The following is an 18,159-nucleotide window of genomic DNA, read 5'->3' as shown; positions in this document are numbered from 1 at the left end:
AGGCAATGTGCAGCACTATATCTACTATGGAACTGTACATCCCAGATTTTCCTGCAACAGTTTTAGCATGCCCTAACAGCAAAACCGTGCAGTGGCGTCCCTACCTTTTGATGCACCCGATGCGGGTAGCTTATTAGTGTGCGCGGCACCATCGTGCGCCGGGAAATAGGGGGCATGGCCTCGTGGGAGGGAGCATACACACAAACCCCAGTTTTAGTCTATCTGGGGGGTCCCGGAGGTGCGGGCTGCCCCGGGGACCAGTGTACTTGTAGTGCCGGCTCCCTTACTGTGACAGGAGCCGAGTGCTGCCCGTAATTCTACAGTGCAGCAACCGGCTCCTGTCATTGAGAGGGAGTCTGCACTTTGGTGTCACCCCTAGGCGGGTGACCCCTTGGTGTGGCCCGCACCCCCCACGGCACTGTGGGAAATGTCATGACGTCTCATCCCGCATAGTTGCAGAGAGGAGTCGGGCACACCGCTAGCACTGCATAACATTATTACAGCTGTCAGCAGGCGCCCACCTATAGGGATTTCATTGAGGCAGTGGGAGAGCATAGCCAGTTCCGTTCACAGGACATTCTGCCCTGTGCAATGACACCATCCTCCTTACCAACTACCGGCGCCTGGAGCACCATTTCCACCCATGCTACACCCCTGGTCACAGCCCTTTCTGGGGTCTAATCGATCTTTCACTGTTCGCTTTTCTGATTCTCACTCCTCTTCGCTACCTCTATCAGTTGGAGTACCCCAAGGCTTAGTCTTAGGTCCTCTGCTTTTCTCAATCATACCATCTCTCTTGGCAAACTAATGAGCTCTTTTATTTTTCAGTACCATCTGTATAGGGATGATACTCAAATATACCTATCCTCCCCAGATTTGTCACCATCTGTGCTGGTCCATGTCACTGAATGTCTATCTGCCATTTCATCTTGGATGGCATCTCACCACCTCAAACTTAATATATCCAAAACAGAATTAATTATATTTTCAGTGGCCAATAGTAGTTACCAACCTGATATCTCTAAAACTGTTCATAACTCGACAATCAACCCCACCCCACAAGCCCCCTGCCTAGGTGTCATCCTTGACTTCTGAGATTTCCTTTGTTCCCAACATTCAATCTGTCTCAGAAACATGTTTATACATCTAAAAAACATCCAAAATTCAACCATATCTTACACAAGACACTGCAAAAACTCTAATCCATGCACTTATTATTTTACCACATTGACTATTGCAATATTCTCCTTACTGGTCTTCCCAAAAACAGACTCTTTCCACTACAATCCATTTTGAATGCAGCTGCGAGGCTGATCTTCCTTGCCATATGTTCATGATCTGCTGAGCCTCTCTGTCAGTCCCTCCATTGGTTACCAGTTGTCTACCGTATTCAATATAAAATACTTTTACTTACACGTAAAGCTATTAACCAAACCACACGAACATACATCTCTTCACTTATCTCAAAAAATCTCCCAACCCGACATCTCTGCTCTGCACAAGATCTCTCTACCACATGCATTACTTGTTCCCATGCACGGTTACAGAACTTTTTTGAGCTGCCCCCACTCTGTGGAAAGCCCTCCCATGCACAAAAAGACTTTCCGCTAGTCTCCAAACATTCAAGCATTCCCTGAAAACTCACCTCTTCAGACAAGTTTATCAGATTCCAAAACTGCCCACATAACGTTCATAGCTTCCATATCTAATTACATTCCCTCTTACAGTCCACACATAACCTCACATTTTTCCTCTTTCTTCACTTTCACATCCTCCTACCTTAAGCCAACATTCTTGTGTGACTGGATCATACAGCTCACCAATAACCTCTGTAATCTGGCTAGACCAATTTTCAATATGTAGCACCTATCCTTGTTTATCAACACCTATTTCCCTATAGATTGTAAGCTTGCGAGCAGGGCCCTCACCTTTATGTCTGTCTGTTATTAACCAGTTTTGTTCTATCAATGTTTCCAATTGTAAAGCACAATGGAATATGCTGTGATATATAAGAAGCTGTTAATAAATAAATCTTGATGTATATATGTGTTTATTAGCTCCAATAAATGTCTTTACAAAGACAGTTTAGTCCTAGTTGAGGATACATAGGCATAGAATACAGGTGTTGTTAGACATTCAGATGATACACATTCATCCAGCTCATCAAGATCATATGCACACATATCATCATGTTCAAGATGATATATATTATTTATGGCCAGAGCAGCCCTTTTTTATGCAGTTTCCACACACTTTTTGATCACTCAGCCAATTTCTCATTAGAAGACTTGAATGGATGTAGTCATGCTATTTTTCTAGAAAATAGGTTCAGCAACACCTGTGGGGCAGAAGTGGGTTGAGCTATGGGTCATATGGGCAGAGCTTTATAATTAGAGGTGGGGCATCAATTGTTGCATAAATAAATGTCAAAATATTGTCAACATTTGAGCTGTGCTGGTGGGTGTTATTATATAATATATAAAACTATACAAATACAGAACTGTAGGAGAGAAATTCACACACATACACCAACAGAAAACCAGAATCCATACTAATGGGGAAGTTCATATTGATTTTACATATATAAGAAAAGCAGGATCGATATTAATATTCAAAATGCCAGATCCACATAATAAACATTGAAAAAGTATGATCCACATAAAATATATTATGAAGGGGCCCCCATGCTTTAGAAAGAAGGAAAATTGCGCTTACCTGACATCTTTATGTTCAATTATGCAGCATCACATACGGTCTTGTCTCTGTTCACCCATACTACTAATGATCGTCAGCCACCAGCCTTCGGTAGGAGGCAATGGCACAGTCGGGGATGTCGTGGGGTTACAGTAAGAGATGGGGGAAGGTCAAAGGCACACATGGGCATGGGTGTCATAGGCACACATGGGTAGGGGTAGTCAGAAGCACACATGGGGAGGGGAGGTCAGAGGCACACATGGGTAGAGGCCGGAGGGTCAGATAAACACAGGTAGTGGCCGGGGTGGTCAGAGGCACACAGTGGTAGGGTCTGGGGGGTCAGAGGCCCAAGGGTAGGGACCGGGAAGGTCAGAGGCACACATGGGTAGGGTCTGGGGGGTCAGAGGCACAAGGGTAGGGGCCGGGGGGGACAGATGCACACTCATGTCCGGACCCTGAGCAGCCACCAGCACTGCAGTCAGGGACAAGCTGTACTGCAGACAGCCAAACTGTATTATTTACTCCAGCGCAAGCTGCGCTGTACTGTGCAGCAAATATCAAATTAAAAAATAAAACTTTTTAGGCATTAACGGCTGAAATATAGCCCTGGATGTAGTCATTATGTCGACATCAGGAGCGTAAACAGAGGTATGGGGGCCCCATAGCAAAATTTCCGCTGGGCCCCCATTTTCTAGCTATGCTCCCCGTCGCCTTCCCCCATCCCCACCCCGCCCTTCAGCCTCCCACTCTTTACATCTTGACCCTGGTGCGTCGCTCCATCTCCTCTCAGAATCTGGGAGCAGGCGTGGCCGTGGTCCGGGTATCCACGCCTCCTCCCATCATCTGTGAGTGAGAGATGTATCAGAGGTGGGGGGCCCGCAGCGCTGATGATCCGTTCATCAAACTGCTTCCTAGTGACAGGCTGCAGTGTGCCTGTGACTAGAAAGCAGTTTGCTGCATGGATCATCAGTGACTTTTCTTCTTGTAATGCAGCTGAGGTAAGCTGGGTGCAGACGGAGGTGGGCCCTGGAGGTGCTGCCGGCCCCATAGCAAACGCACCCCCTACACCCATGGTAGTTAGGCGCCTGGTCGACATACATAATGTAGAACGTTATGATGATGTAATTGTTGAAATGTTGACATTGAACATGTTGGCATCTGCAGAATGTGAACATGTTCACAATGTCGATATTCTACAAGGACTGGTAGCAGAGGGTTAGGATTAGTTAGGCACTAGGGGGAGGGGAGGTTAGTTTAGGCACTAGGGGGAGGGTTAGGGTTATTCTATGGGATGGGAGGTTAGTTTAGGCACTAGAGGGAAGGTTATTCTATAGAAGGGGAGGTTATTTTATTCACTAGGGGGATGGTTATGGTTATTCTGTAGAAGGCGGAGGTTAGTTTAGGCACTAGGGGGAGGGTTAGGGTTATTCTATGGGAAGGGAGGTTAGTTTAGGCACTAGAGGGAAGGTTATTCTATAGAAGGGGAGGTTAGATTAGGCACTAGGGGGAGGGTTAGGGGTTATTCTATGGGAAGGGAGGTTAGTTTAGGCACTAGAGGGAGGGTTATTCTATAGAAGGGGAGGTTAGTTTAGGCACTGGGGAGAGGGTTATGGTTATTCTATAGAAGGGGAGGTTAGTTTAGGCACTAGGGGGAGGGTTAGGGGTTATTCTATGGTAGGGAGGTTAGATTAGGCACTAGGGGGAGGTTTAGGGGTTATTCTATGGGAGGGGAGGTTAGATTAGGCACTATGGGGAGGGTTAGGGGTTATTCTATAGAAGGGGAGGTTAGTTTAGGCACTAGGGGGAGGGTTAGGGTTATTCTATGGAAGGGGAGGTTAGTTTAGGCACTAGGGGGAGGGTTAGGGGTTATTCTATGTAGGGAGGTTAGATTAGGCACTAGGGGGAGGCTTAGGGGTTATTTTATGGGAGGGGAGGTTAGATTAGGCACTATGGGGAGGGTTAGGGGTTATTCTATAGAAGGGGAGGTTAGTTTAGGCACTAGGGGGAGGGTTAGGGTTATTCTATGGAAGGGGAGGTTAGTTTAGGCACTAGGGGGAGGGTTAGGGGTTATTCTATGGGAGGGGAGGTTAGATTAGGCACTAGGGGGAGGGTTAGGGGTTATTCTATGGGAGGGGAGGTTAGTTTAGGCACTAGAGGGAGGGTTATTCTATGGGAGGGGAGGTTAGTTTAGGCACTAGGGAGAGGGTTAGGGTTATTCTATGGGAGGGGAGGTTAGATTAGGGGATGCAGCCGGCTTCACGACTGTCATATCCCGGCGAGGGTGAAATAACCGGCGTATTTCACCAACGCCGGGAGTAGCGAGTGGACAGCCGCGGTGGGGGAGGGTTAGGTTTAGGGCTCGCGGGGGGGGACTTAGGGTTACGCATCCCCCGGGAGGTTAGGGTTAGGCTAGGGGGAGGGAGGGTTAGGGCTAGGCACCCCCGGGGGGAGGTTAGGGTTAGGCACTCCCTAGAGGGACTTAGGTTTAGGCAGCGGGGAAGGGGGGGTTAGGTTTAGGCACTTAGACGGGGGATTAGGGTTAGGCACTTGGAGGGGAGGTTAGGTTTAGGCACCCCTAAGGGAGGGTTAGGGGGGTAGGTTAGTTTATACTTACCTGGGGACAATCGGGATTTCCAGCGCTGTCGGGCTGCCGCTGCCCGGGATCTGTTCCACTGTCGGCCTGATGCTGCTGGGAATCGAACTGCCGGCCATGCGGCCAGCGGTATTATATACCGATTCCTTAGATTAGGCACTAGGGGAGGGTTATGGTTATTCTATAGAAGGGGAGGTTAGATTAGGCACTAGGGGGAGAGTTATGGTTATTCTATGGGAGGGGAGGTTAGTTTAGGCACTAGGGGGAGGGTTAGGTTTTATTCTATGGGAGGGGAGGTTAGATTAGGCACTAGGAGAGGGTTATGATTATTCTATAGAAGGGGAGGTTAGATTAGGCACTAGGGAGAGGGTTATGGTTATTCTATAGAAGGGGACGTTAGTTTAGGCACTAGGGGGAGGGTTAGGGGTTATTCTATGGAAGGGGAGGTTAGATTAGGCACTAGAGGGAAGGTTAGGGTTATTCTATAGAAGGGGAGGTTAGTTTAGGCACTAGGGGGAGGGTTAGGGTTTAGCCATATTACTGTCGAAAGCACCGCTGGCATTCATCATCTGACCAACGGATGCAAAAGTGGCAGCTGGAGACGCAAGACCTGTCGTACCAGGTAAGTCACAACGAGCTCACCAGGGAGGTTTTATTATTCTAATCATGTCACTTTATTGGTGTCAACACAATGGTGCAGATGTATGAAGCTCTGGAAAGTGATAAAGTGCAGAGTGATAACCGTCCTGCCACTCAGCTCCCTACTGTCATGTTAAAGGCTGTGTTTGAAAAATGTCAGTTGGGAGCTGATTGGCTGGTCGTTTATCACTCTCCACTTTATCACTTCACAGACCTTCATACATATTCCCCATTGTATGTTGTCGTGGCCAAATGTTAGCATTCTGCATGTTGACACTACACCATGAATGTCATCAACACATATACACCCAATATAGTTATAATAAACTCTTCATTTTCAATGTCACCTACGGTCACCTTATTGGTGGTTGTGAAATATAGCCTAAAATGCCGTTAATGTGGCATGTGTTCACACAGGATTTTGGCACTTTCACACGTATGTACACATTGTACAGTATTTAACGGATTGGAAATCACTGCTTTAATCGTTTTACACACAACAGACATTTTTATTTTTCCTGAACGGTATAAACTAATCGCCAGTACTTATCGTTGGATTTCAGCTGCTGAAGCTTGTGTACTAGTCAGATAAAGAAAAAGATCCACTGGGGAGGAGGATAAGCACCATACACTGCCTTCTCTGTGCTTGGTGAGGGGGCTCCAGTCCTCTCTAGCTGCACGGTGCAGGTGTGGGGAGGACACACGCGCCCCCCTCCCTCTCTCTCCCGGTGGATGTGGCCAGCGCAGGCTGAGAATGCCTGGAGCACCTCCCCTCCTCCTCCCCCCGCGCTGATGGATCAGGCTGCAGGAGCTCCAGGATCTGCATTCCTCGGCTGCTGCTCCCTCCCCGCTCGCTGCCAGTGACAGGAGCTGCTGCTGTCCGAGGTGGCCGCGCTGTAGTATGGGCTGAACAGCCAGCATCGATCTCCTCCCTGCGCCTTCTCTCCGTGCATTCAGGACTTTGCTGCAAAGTGCAGAGACACAGGTGGAGTCCGGTCTCCACAGCAACCGCATCCTTATAAGGCGAGAGCATTGCAAAGGTCAGGTCTGTGCCAGGCGGAATGGTGGAGCCGGACAGATCGCAGAGAGACCACTCGGTGCATGACACAGGCAGGGGCTTGCAGAACGTGCCCCTTCCCATCTTCCTGCCTAGGCAGCACCATGTAACCGGCAGGAAATGTGCTCTGTACATCACAGCGCACAGCTGCCTTGTCTGATGGATTAGCAGTCAGTGCAGGACTCATCTGTCACAGATCCAGCAGAGTAGGTAAGGATAAGGGGCATTAATGACGCCTTCTCTGATGACTGTGTATAGCTGGGGGAGGCAGGTTGTAGAGTCTACACCCCCCGCAGTCTCTCTTCAACCTGTTTTGTTGGGTCCTTGGCTAGCAGGTTGCAGTAAATGGAGAAATCGTCCAGGCAGGTGTGACCAGGAACAGAGCCAGCGTTGTCTGCTGAAACTAGAGCCCTACCTGGGAGCTCTGTTTACAGTTCCTGTGCCAAGTAACTGCCCTAGGCATCAGTCAGTTCTCTCTGCTTACAATTGTCTGCATTACTGCATCCATCACTGACCTGTTACTATATCCTGTAATATCTCTGCTTTTCCACAGTCTTCATTGCATAATTATTTAATACATTTCATTTTTGTTATTTTACCTTATGGGAAATTATTTTTGTTAAATGACTTCTACTATTAAGACATATTAATGTAATAATAGGGAATGCAATTCGAGGGGGTCTGAGAAAGGAGCTGAAGCAGACCTAAAGGCACTACAGTACATTACACGTATTGTGATTGACATTTTTCCATGAATTGCCTCCAATTTTCTCTATCCACCGCCTCCTGTGTTCCTGCACTGTAGTGCCACAGAATGTGTTAGACCTTTGCCATAGCTGGCTGGATATCTATCATCGGGATGCTTTTGTCTAGACTATTGCACATCTGACTGCCTACCATGTTCCATTCTTGCTGTAAAAAGAAAATTATGAAAAAAATGATTAGCCTTTTTTCCAATGGAAGTGCTAGTTTGAGCATCGTCTATAAATTCATTGTAAACACACAGGGCCTGATTTGAAGGTGGACGAAGTGTTGATGTTGGATGCAAGCGGGCCATTCATATTTCAGTATGCTCATGCGTTGGAGTCGTACTGTGCATGCGTCCTGATGGTTACCACTGGGGGACACAGTACCAATTTTGTCGCAGAGAGGCAATTTCATTGGACGTTCCTGGGTGGTACCAGGGGTGGCTAGCCAGGCGAGGTTAGTGGCTGCGTCTTTTTCTGCATTTGCACTGATTTCTGTTGCCATGTTCAGACGGACATGCAGCAGTTCTCCATAGGTCTGCTGCAATATTTGTTGGTACGGCCAATAGTTCGCCTTAATATGCAAAGTAGAGAATTAGTGCTGCAGATGGTAGGCAAATCCCATTGACTGCGGCATTACCATAAAGGCGTGCTACTGAAAAGGATGCAGTCATGGCTGCAGTAGCGTCCATCTCTGAGTCAGGCCCACAGTTTCCTTCTCAGGGAGGTCATTTTTTTTCACTGTGCAAGTGGCTAAGTAGGGATGCAGTCAGGAAGCCAACGGTCGCAATGCCGACCGCCGGCGTCCCGACTGTCATATCCCGGCAAGGTACTAATGACAAGCGTCTAAATCCTGATGCCTGTCATTAGACCTATGCCGGGAGCCCGCTGCCCGGCATACCGATCGAAGGTAAGCCGGCCGCGGACAGCCGTGTTCGGGGGGGGGTTAGGGGCTCCCGGGGGGGGGACTTAGGGTTACGCACCCCCCGGGAGGGTTAGGCTAGGGGAAGGGGGGGGGCTAGGGTTAGGCACTCCTAAAGGAGGATTAGGGTAGGGGGTAGGGTTAGGGGTACTTGCCTAAATTAGCGATCAGGATCTTCACCCCTGCTGGGCATCCGCTGTCGGGATTAGAACCGTCGTTATTACATACTGTTTCCGTTAAGTAAGCATTCATGTTTTATTTACTTTTTGTACTCCACACCCAACCCCCCCCCCCCAAAAAAAAAAAAAAGGTAGTACATTTGTAGCAGAACCCAGAGTATGGGTAACACTATGTGAAATTCTATTAAAAGAAGAGATATATTTTTGTCCTTTTGTATTGTAGCAATTACCCCTCTTCGGATCTAACAAGGCTGTGATGGAGAGAAGGGTGCATGCTACTGAAAGTCTGTTTCTGAAAAAAATACCTTTTACTATAATTTGTTATCACCGTGATTGTGGCCAGTATAAGTCAGCTGACACCTGGTTATTTCCTTATGATCCAATGCAGGGGCCCAAGATTCTCGCTGATGCCTATGTGAATGGCAGCAGGGATTACATTTTAGCTGTGTCTTCTCCATATGCTGTGCAGTCGGGCATGAATGTATTAACGTTGTATTATTATTTTATATAGAAATAAAAAGCGTCTTTTTCAGTGCTATAGTATCAGGAAATAAGGTCACAAAAACATTTATACTTGACATAAGTGCTGTGTGGCTTAGGATATTCCAAATTTTGCCACATAGATGTGTGATCAAATTTGCTGGCTCCAATCTTCCAATGTTCAGCCTGATTGCTAAATGTTATGAGGCAGTTGGTGCAGTTGAATGATGACGGTACATTGTTTTGTTAGATCATGATCAATGTCCAAAACACATGCACCACCATTTCCTATTGTTATCTGATTCCTATAGGATGTTGATTGCATTTGACTTCTAAACAGCTTAAGGTGTGTGAGGAACCCTTGATGCCTATGGACAAATTTTCATTCATTGTTTGTTTGTTTTTTGCTGGTTCATACGGCTAAGCACTAGAGCATGACTTCTGTGTGCTCTTTTCACTAAGAAACGTACTTCCCTACTGAATTACTGAAATCGCTTATTGTTATTAGTGCTCCTGCATATCTTCTAAGCTGGACGTTATGACGCACTCATCACTGTGCCAACCAAGATTTGTGGCACGGTGTGCAATTATGTGACTGTACTCTGGTTTCTGATGCACAGAGTCTGACTTGTAGGTTTTTCTTTTCTTTAAATGGTTATCATTTTGTTAATAAGGCTTTCGAACTGCTAGAGGCAGGCGTGAGGTTTTTTTTTTGTGAATTACAGGCCATTGCAACATAGGAAGAAGAAAATGTATTGGGAAGTGTTGGTGAGCTGACAAAGTAGAGGTGATGGCTGGCCACAGGAGAGGGAATTGTTACACGTTCTCCAGCTGAGAGAGGGAGGCTGTGCATAAGATGCCATTGACATGATCCACAGTGTGAAGATAATAATATACTGGCAATTGCTTAACTGAATACAACCATCTTCTTTGTTTTTCATATTGGACTCTATCAAATAAATCTTTTAATTTTTAAAGTGACATTAAAAATGCATGCAATTTCCCCCCTCCTCCAAAAATACATTCTATAGCAAATAGAATGTTCAATGTAAGAGCTATAACAGTACTAGTAACTATCAATTTAATGATGCAAGATGTCACAATGAGCTACCATGATAACAATAAAGTGTAATGCTATAAAACTCCCCACTTCATCATTTCATATGCTAATGATTTAACACATTAAAAGTAATTGGCTGAGAATTGTATAATTTATGGATTTGGTGATTGCCCACAAGCATTAGAGCACAATTGTCATCCATTTCTAATTTCATGCGTTTACAAATCTACAGACCGCTGTACAGATAAAAGTATAGCAAAGGACACTGAGCTATTGTCTAATAGCAGCAGTCGCCAGTATTTTTTAAGGTGCAACAGAACTCTGCCATGATGTCTTGTTTGTAATTATTTGGGATATGCTTCACAAGAGTGTACATCAACATGGCCAGACAATCTTTACATACAGCTGTCTGCTTGCACGCTAGCTATGCTTATTAAACCTTAGCTACTATTCCAGATTATTTACAGGTGGTTATCTGAAGGTGCCTACACGCTATGCGAATGTGCTCACGATCCGACATTGTGTCAGATTTCCCCTTGAACTCTCCCCAGCAGCTCCCCGGCAGTCGTGGGCACGATTTGGAGTTAAAAACTGTCCAATGTGGCAAACGATCAATCGTGCCTCCTAACTATTCCAGTGAATGAGCTTGTCAGATCTGCCCCACAGCACGGCAGATTGGAAGATGCGATGTACGACCTGCGGGGACGCGCATCGTGATCGTGGGTGGACCCTCACGATTTGGCATATTTTACACGATTTGTCGTCACAATGCGTCTGAATCAGGCAAATCGTGTCAAATATCGCTAAGTGTGTAGGCACCTTAAGGAATTTAGAAGTTAATTAAGGGACCTGTGAACGTTTTAAAAAGTACAATGCCACAGACTGAGTGCTTTTTATACATGTCATGGAATTCAACAATAATCCTAACATCTGGATGGGTACGGGATCCCGGCGGTCAGAATCCCGGCAGGGTTAGGTTACCGACACCTGTCGGTAGGTATTCTAACCCTCCCTCCACGGTGCCTGAAACTAACCTCCCCCTTAGTGCCTAAACATATCCTCCCCCTCCCCCACATCCTAAACCTAACCCTCCCCCCTTAGTGACTAACCCTAACTCAAACCCACCCGCTAACTTCGCTACTTACCATCGGGATTCCGGCAGATAGGATGCTGGCGCCGGCATTCTGACCACCGGAATCCCAGCGGTAAGGATTTTTACCTCATCCCCCTAATATATGTATTAGAAGTCATTGCTGTAGGTTATCTCTCATAATACACAACTTTTAATAATACAAATAAAAACCAAAACACGAAAGTAGCACACTGACACACACCCTCTCAGTCAGGCAGACTTGCATACACAAATGCTGCCACAGACAGGAATGTTATGTACATTGTTTTTTAATATATAGTACTGCTTTTTTACTTGTATCTATTTAATTTTTTTATTACATTTACACTCCCCTGCATTCCTCAAACACCACAGTCCGCCTTTTAGTATGTAATGCTTTGTCTGCTGCCAACCCCCCACTGTTGCCCAAGGTTGGACTGCCCACAGGATTACAGGGGAAATCCCTGGTGGGCCCCCCTGCCTGAGGCCCCCACTACATCCTCTAGAGGTCATGTTCCAGACTATGCACTTCAATTATACATTGTTACTCTACTAGAGCAGTTACCTGCTAGAGCAGGACCATGGATGAACATGGGGACTTGGGTTGTCTCTATGAAAATTACACCAACATACACCCTCTTTCCAATAAAACTTATTAGTCTCAACAGACCCGTTTAGAAAAAACTCTGTGGTGGCTGGCCACACCCCCTGTTGAGACTGGCCACACCCCTTATGTATAAACCCCTGCTACTGCAATCTCCGGTGCGCCTTTCATGCCCCAGTCTTAAGGAGCGTACACACAAGACGATATGCTCCCTGAGCGTGTCCCCGGCAGGCTGTGCTCAATGTCATTCATGACATTGAGCACACCCGCTGAACGATATCATTAACGATATAATTCAGCGCCGGACTCTCGCCCCCATTCCATAACATGATGTCGTCAGGTTGGCCTGCATGTTAACCCGATGAACGATAATGACGAACAACCCGCGGGAACGCGCGTTGTCGTTATCGTTCATCGTTTTTGTATTTAAAAATGGATGATAAAGTGGACGACTGAACGATAACGATATCGTTATCGTTCAGTCGTCCACTTTAATCTCCCAGTGTGTACGCACCTTTACACTGCTGACGCCCTGAGTACTGGACTTTCTCCATTTCCTCTGCATTCCGCACGCTGAGTAGTGTGAGTGACAATGACTTGGAAACATTTGTACTGCCCCCAGTTCTGTCAGGAGTGCAGAGCAAATGCCAGCCTCCAGGATTTTGCCTGAAAGTATCAACACCCAATCTACTGTAAGTGAACTAATTACAGAGCCCTTTTGAAAATGATGATTATGCAAATTATTATTTACAGAAACATGAGTACCAAATGTCCATTGATGTGTATTTTAAAGTATCTTATTGAGCCATAACCATAGCAGTTTATTTACGTATTATTGAATCTTGTCTTTACCAGAATACGCACTGTTTTATTGATCGTTTAGAAGTTTTCACTTTAGGACAATAGTTGCAAGGCACCAAGATGATAAATATTGATACAGTACATTGGAAATGAGTTGAATAATTTCATGACATGGAGTAGTGATGAGAGGATCATGGCAGTAGATGTACTACTGTAATCCTAGGCTACACCATGTTTTACCTGGGGAAGCTACCGCCAGAGGCAGCCAGCTAATGCTATATTGGCCCTGATTCTGAGTTGCTTGCAATGCAGATATTTGTATAGTTAAGCAATTTTTAGCAACTGTACATGCGTGACAATATATAATGTGCGTGATACTTTACTTGCAGGTATTAGAGAGTCAAGTACTGTAGTAGGAGAGTTAGTAGCTATATTAGCCAGGATCAGGGAACTTGTAGAATAAGGAAGAGTTAATTTAGCAAATGGGCATGACCATCGTGAGCAGTATTTGTAATATTAATTCATTTCATAGTGAGTGATATTTAACCCTTTTCCTCCTTTATCAGTCTTTCTGAGAGCTATCCTGCAGCTACAGGTATATAGGGAGGTGTGTGAAGGTGATGAGAAGCACAAACCAAGGATAAATGCATGGATATTGGGGAGGAATGATATTGTGATTGCGTCTGCATAGATATGATAGTAGTATCTATCGATAGTAGATCAGGAGGAGTTATGGAGTGTTAACTGACTGTAGAACTTTCTTACAACTTTACCTTTTTTCTCTTTTCTCTCCAGTTGCTTCAAGGCTCTTCATCTATCCTGCTTGCAGGGACTCCATGCAATCCTGAGGCGCTGATGTATAGAGACCCACAGGAGAATGCAGTGCCTGTGTGCCTAGATAACTCCTCATCGGTAAGCGCTCCCCATCTTCTCCTCTTTCCTGGACTCTCAGGCAGCCTGTGTGCATAGTCTGGGAGTAGTGGGGGGGTCCTGAAACAACATTTTTTTTAATTATTATCTAAAGGTGCATTTGATGTTCAGGTTTTGCCTAATATGAAGGATAAACCCCAGAGTCTCACTAGGGTTCAGCATTACTAAGCAATGTGCACCCTCCTGGCATGCTAAGCACCATTTAATTTCACGCTGATTTAGCTAACCTGGTCTCCTGTGTCCTGGATGAATTCCTGCTGTTGCCAGGTGCAGTTGGTGCTGGATGAGCGAGCAGATAATATACTATATAAGCAGCTTTTCCTGTAACTATGTCTGACAATAGCAACTCTATAAACACGTAAGTTAACGGCAAACGGCCTAAAACCTATAGACATTATTTTTGTCATATTTGGAGCCAGCACACAGTGTATTTACAAACAAAATGGGAACAAATATAATTACAAATAGAGCGCCTCTAGTATTAAATTAAAATGATAAAATCAACTCACAGTTTCAAACAATGATTTAATATAAATCAGTCACAGTATTAAAAGGGGACACACATTCCCTCTATTCATATAAAACATATCTGTAGAACAGAATAATTCACAACAATGTTGCACATTATTAATTGTTTCATATGCTGTAACACACTGTAAGAAAAGGGGAAACAGTCTTAAGCTGGGCACACACCAGGACGATATCATTCCAACCAGCCAGCTAGCCGGCAGTGTCCGCCTACTTTTGTCACACTTAAGGGGGGTATCCACTAGACGATAAAGTTGAACGATAATGATAAAATCGTTCAAACATCGTTTGCACATCGTTTGCAAATCGTGCAGTAATTGTTTCTAACGATGTATGATGCGCGCTCCCGCTGGTCGTTTGATCGTCTCCTCCATCGACTGAACATGCAGGTCAATTTCACTTGATTGCTTACAAATCGTTTACACATCGTTCACGCTGAACGATCAAACGATGAACCACTATAGCTGAAAGCTCTCAATCACAGATTAAAACAACAGTTTATTGTTAGATCTTTTGCAAATCTTTTGCAAATTGTTCAGAGTGGAAGATCATATTTCAAGGGAAACTTCAAGGGAAAATCGTTAAGAGGTTGGACAGGGATAAAATCGTCTAGTGGATGCCCCCCATTACGCCTGATAGTCCCTCGGAGAGCCGCCGGTACCGCTGCTGCCTCTCTGTGTCCTGCCCGGGCACTGCTAGGAAAGAAGGAGAGTCAGTGTTGTGAGCTCCCTGGAGTCTGGAGCGGCGGTGCAGGGGAAGATGTTCCGGGGAGATCAACTGTCATTGCCAAGAGCTGTGCAACTGCCATGCTGACAGGGTGAGCCTAGATAACTGCCACTGCCGACCTTGATGCTGAGGCTGCCTCCAGCACGTACAGAGGGGAAGGTATTCTCCAGCTGGGGAGCCTGAGATGGTACCCGCAGGAGCCGGATCTCGGATGACGGGAGTGTTGGGAGGAGGGCAGCGGCATAGCTGTGCCGGGGACACTTGACAGCATGGTTCCCATTGTGTACCAGGGCTGGACCTCCTCCTGGCGGTGACTGTCCCCGTGTGCTCTCCTTCCCCCCCCCCCCCCCCGCATCATCATGTGACAGCCAAGGTACCCTGTAAGTACAGCTACCCCCCAGTACAGTCAACACTGCCCATGAACTCCCCAAGGACCGGGAGCACTGCCCCTCCGATCCCCCCCAAGACAAGTTGCGCTGCACATCTTATTCTCCCCCCCACCCCCACAAAGCTGGCACAGTGAATCCTTCCTCCACACAGTACAGCTGGAAGTGTGTAGAACTCCCCCCTATAGCTGGCGCTGTGCGCATTTCCCCTACGCCACTAAGCACAGCTGTGCACCCCCCTCTGCCAGTACAGCAGGCTCTGGAGGGTCCCTGAGCCCAGGAGCTTACCACTACAGGATCGTCTTTCCAGTACCCACCAGCTCTATCTTCGGCGTGTGGTTGAGTGGGATTCTCTTGCAGCCCTGCTCCCTTGGCTGTCATGTATGTGTGTGTGTGTGTGTGTATGTGTGTGTATATGTATGTATATATATATATATATATATATATATATATATATATATATATACACATATAAATATATAATTTTATTCAAAACCTGCAGAGGTAGGCAGGCACTCTCCGACTACGTCTGTGACATCACTAGTTGGACAAAAGTTGCCTGGTGTGATAAAAAAAAGTTGTCAGGTTGGATGAAAAGTTGGTTAGATGTGTGGGACAGCGTTTTAGTTGGACAGACACATTGGACGGTGGGTCAGTTGGATGAGGAAAGTTGGTCTGATGTGTGGCCAGCTTTATGCAGTTAAAGTCCACTGGGTCTTTCTCACTCTGATATAAACTGCACCTTGCTTGAATTAAATGTAATCACAGTTAGTAAATACCTTGTGCCCTGGTTCAGACTACCGTGGCCATGTGAATAAAGTGTCCATATAATAATTTGCTGGCTCCAAATAAGAAGTAGAATATGAAATTTTTGCTGAGGATCGTGATATTGATAGGATATAGTAGTTAAATGTGCCGGTGGTATAATTGCTTTACTCGGCCGCTCATTCACTTTCCTGCCTTACGCTGCCCCAGCAGCTTGCGGTCTCAGCATCCAATGTTCACTCCTCCGGCTGAACAGCATGCTTAACGCTGCACCAGCAGCACAGGTCAAAAGCACGACTCACCGCGTCACCACTTGTAGCTGGGTAGTTACGGCAGCGCTGTATAGGACAAGTAGCTAGTGCTTTGCTGATGTCAGTAATAGCACCTTTCCTACTGACGAATCTTTAGCGGAAAGAGAAATGCGTCAACACAATTAGACACGCTATTCACTACCCTTGCCCATACAGATATGGATTATATAAAGAGGGATGTGTGTCCCCTTTTTATGTTGTGACTGATTTAAATTAATTAATTGTTTGAAACTGTGAGTTGATTTTATAATTTTTATTTAATACTGGACTACAGGTGCTCTATTTTTATATTAGATTTGTTCCTAAAGTAATTTTTGATTGCTTAAAGGGGAATGTTAATCACCCTTGTGAGTAGCCACTCCATTATTCTTTGAATGAGGTGGCGCATAATATAATACATTTTTCTATAAACAAAACAGGAAGGCTAGATTTATAAGCATGGGTTATGCCGGGCATACATTATGCAATAACCGAACAATCCGGTTCGGGCCAATTGATTGCATAGTGTATTGTCGAGACCAATTAGTGATGATCGGATAGTCGGGCGTTAAAAGTCTTCCAATATGCCCAACCGATCCAATCGTTGATTGGCTGCATCTGGCAGTGTATGCAGGACCGCCCAACATTTCTTCTTCGGGTTCCATAGGGTCCACAGGAATTACCTTGGGGGCATGTGGTTGGAGTGATCCAGGCACCAAACAGTTACAAGCTTTAGCTCCCAGGGTGCACTGGGCCCTCCTCCATATATGCCACGTCCCTGGCCACAGGCACTTAGTTTTTTGTTTGGTGGACAGGATCAGTGTACCTTGTAGACAGGGGACTGCTCGGGCAGTCCCAAGCTTTTTTTTAAAATTTTTATTACAATGAGTAAGCAGCGCTAGGTGTCCTGATGGACGACCGTGCTGCTGCTCTATCTACCCCCGTCCAGAGTTTGACTGGATGCCGGGTCCGGGACTGCAGATGGAAGACACGGGGAACATGGTTCCCCGCTTGCCACGTGGCAGTCCTTGCCTCCGGTAGTGGAGACCTGCCGGAGGTTGCTTATAGAAGAAAAAATGAGTGGTCCAGAGGGCGCTGTCCTTGTATGCAGTAAAGTGGTCTTCTCTCTATCCCAGATATAGCAACATACATCCCTCTGAGAAAAAAAAGAGAAAAGACATAGGCCCTCATTCAGAGCCGTACGCTCTGAGCAGAGCGCACGCTCTGCATGAGGGCCGGGCTCCTTTTTCATGGAGCGTCCTCCTGGACGCTCGTATAGCTGTGGGTCACCACCCACAGGCTATACGAGCGTGCATTTTGATGGCCGCGATGGTCGTGACCATCGCGACCATCGAAATTGCGAGCCGGAGCCTGCGGTTGAGGTTTTCAACCGCAAGCTCCGGAGTGATTTTGGCTCTATCAGAGCCAAAATCACTCCCACTGACATCACTAGTGATGTCAGTGGGCCGGCTTCTGACGGGAGGCGTTCCCGTGGGAACGCCCCCGTCAGGGAGGCACGCCCCCGGCACGCCCACCAAAGGGGGCGTGCTGTCAATCAACATTGACAGCACGCCCCCTTTGATCGGACACAACGAGCGAAGGAAAGTCCTTCGCTCGTCGTGTCTGGCGCATGCGCACGACGGAGCTC

General features: G+C 46.3%; 1 protein-coding gene across 8 annotated transcripts in view; it reads left to right on the top strand.

Moving 5' to 3' along the window:
• Positions 1 to 18,159, top strand: part of SRCIN1 (SRC kinase signaling inhibitor 1) — a 542,753-nt gene that overhangs the window by 381,411 nt on the left and 143,183 nt on the right. For 7 of the 8 annotated variants that reach the window (XM_088474595.1, XM_088474594.1, XM_088474598.1 and 4 more), the window contains exon 4: positions 13,682 to 13,798. In XM_088474595.1, coding sequence (XP_088330721.1) covers positions 13,682 to 13,798 — 117 coding nt within the window. Of the gene's footprint in view, positions 1 to 6,738; positions 7,194 to 13,681; positions 13,799 to 18,159 lie in introns of those variants that run through there. The other variant, XM_088474601.1, reaches the window with a different exon arrangement.

This window comes from Taudactylus pleione, unplaced genomic scaffold (genome assembly GCF_031769625.1).
Source record: "Taudactylus pleione unplaced genomic scaffold, aTauple2 ptg000155l, whole genome shotgun sequence".
Taxonomy (NCBI): domain Eukaryota; kingdom Metazoa; phylum Chordata; class Amphibia; order Anura; family Myobatrachidae; genus Taudactylus; species Taudactylus pleione.
Note: the sequence above shows the minus strand (reverse complement) of the source record. Positions and strands in the feature narration are given on the sequence as shown.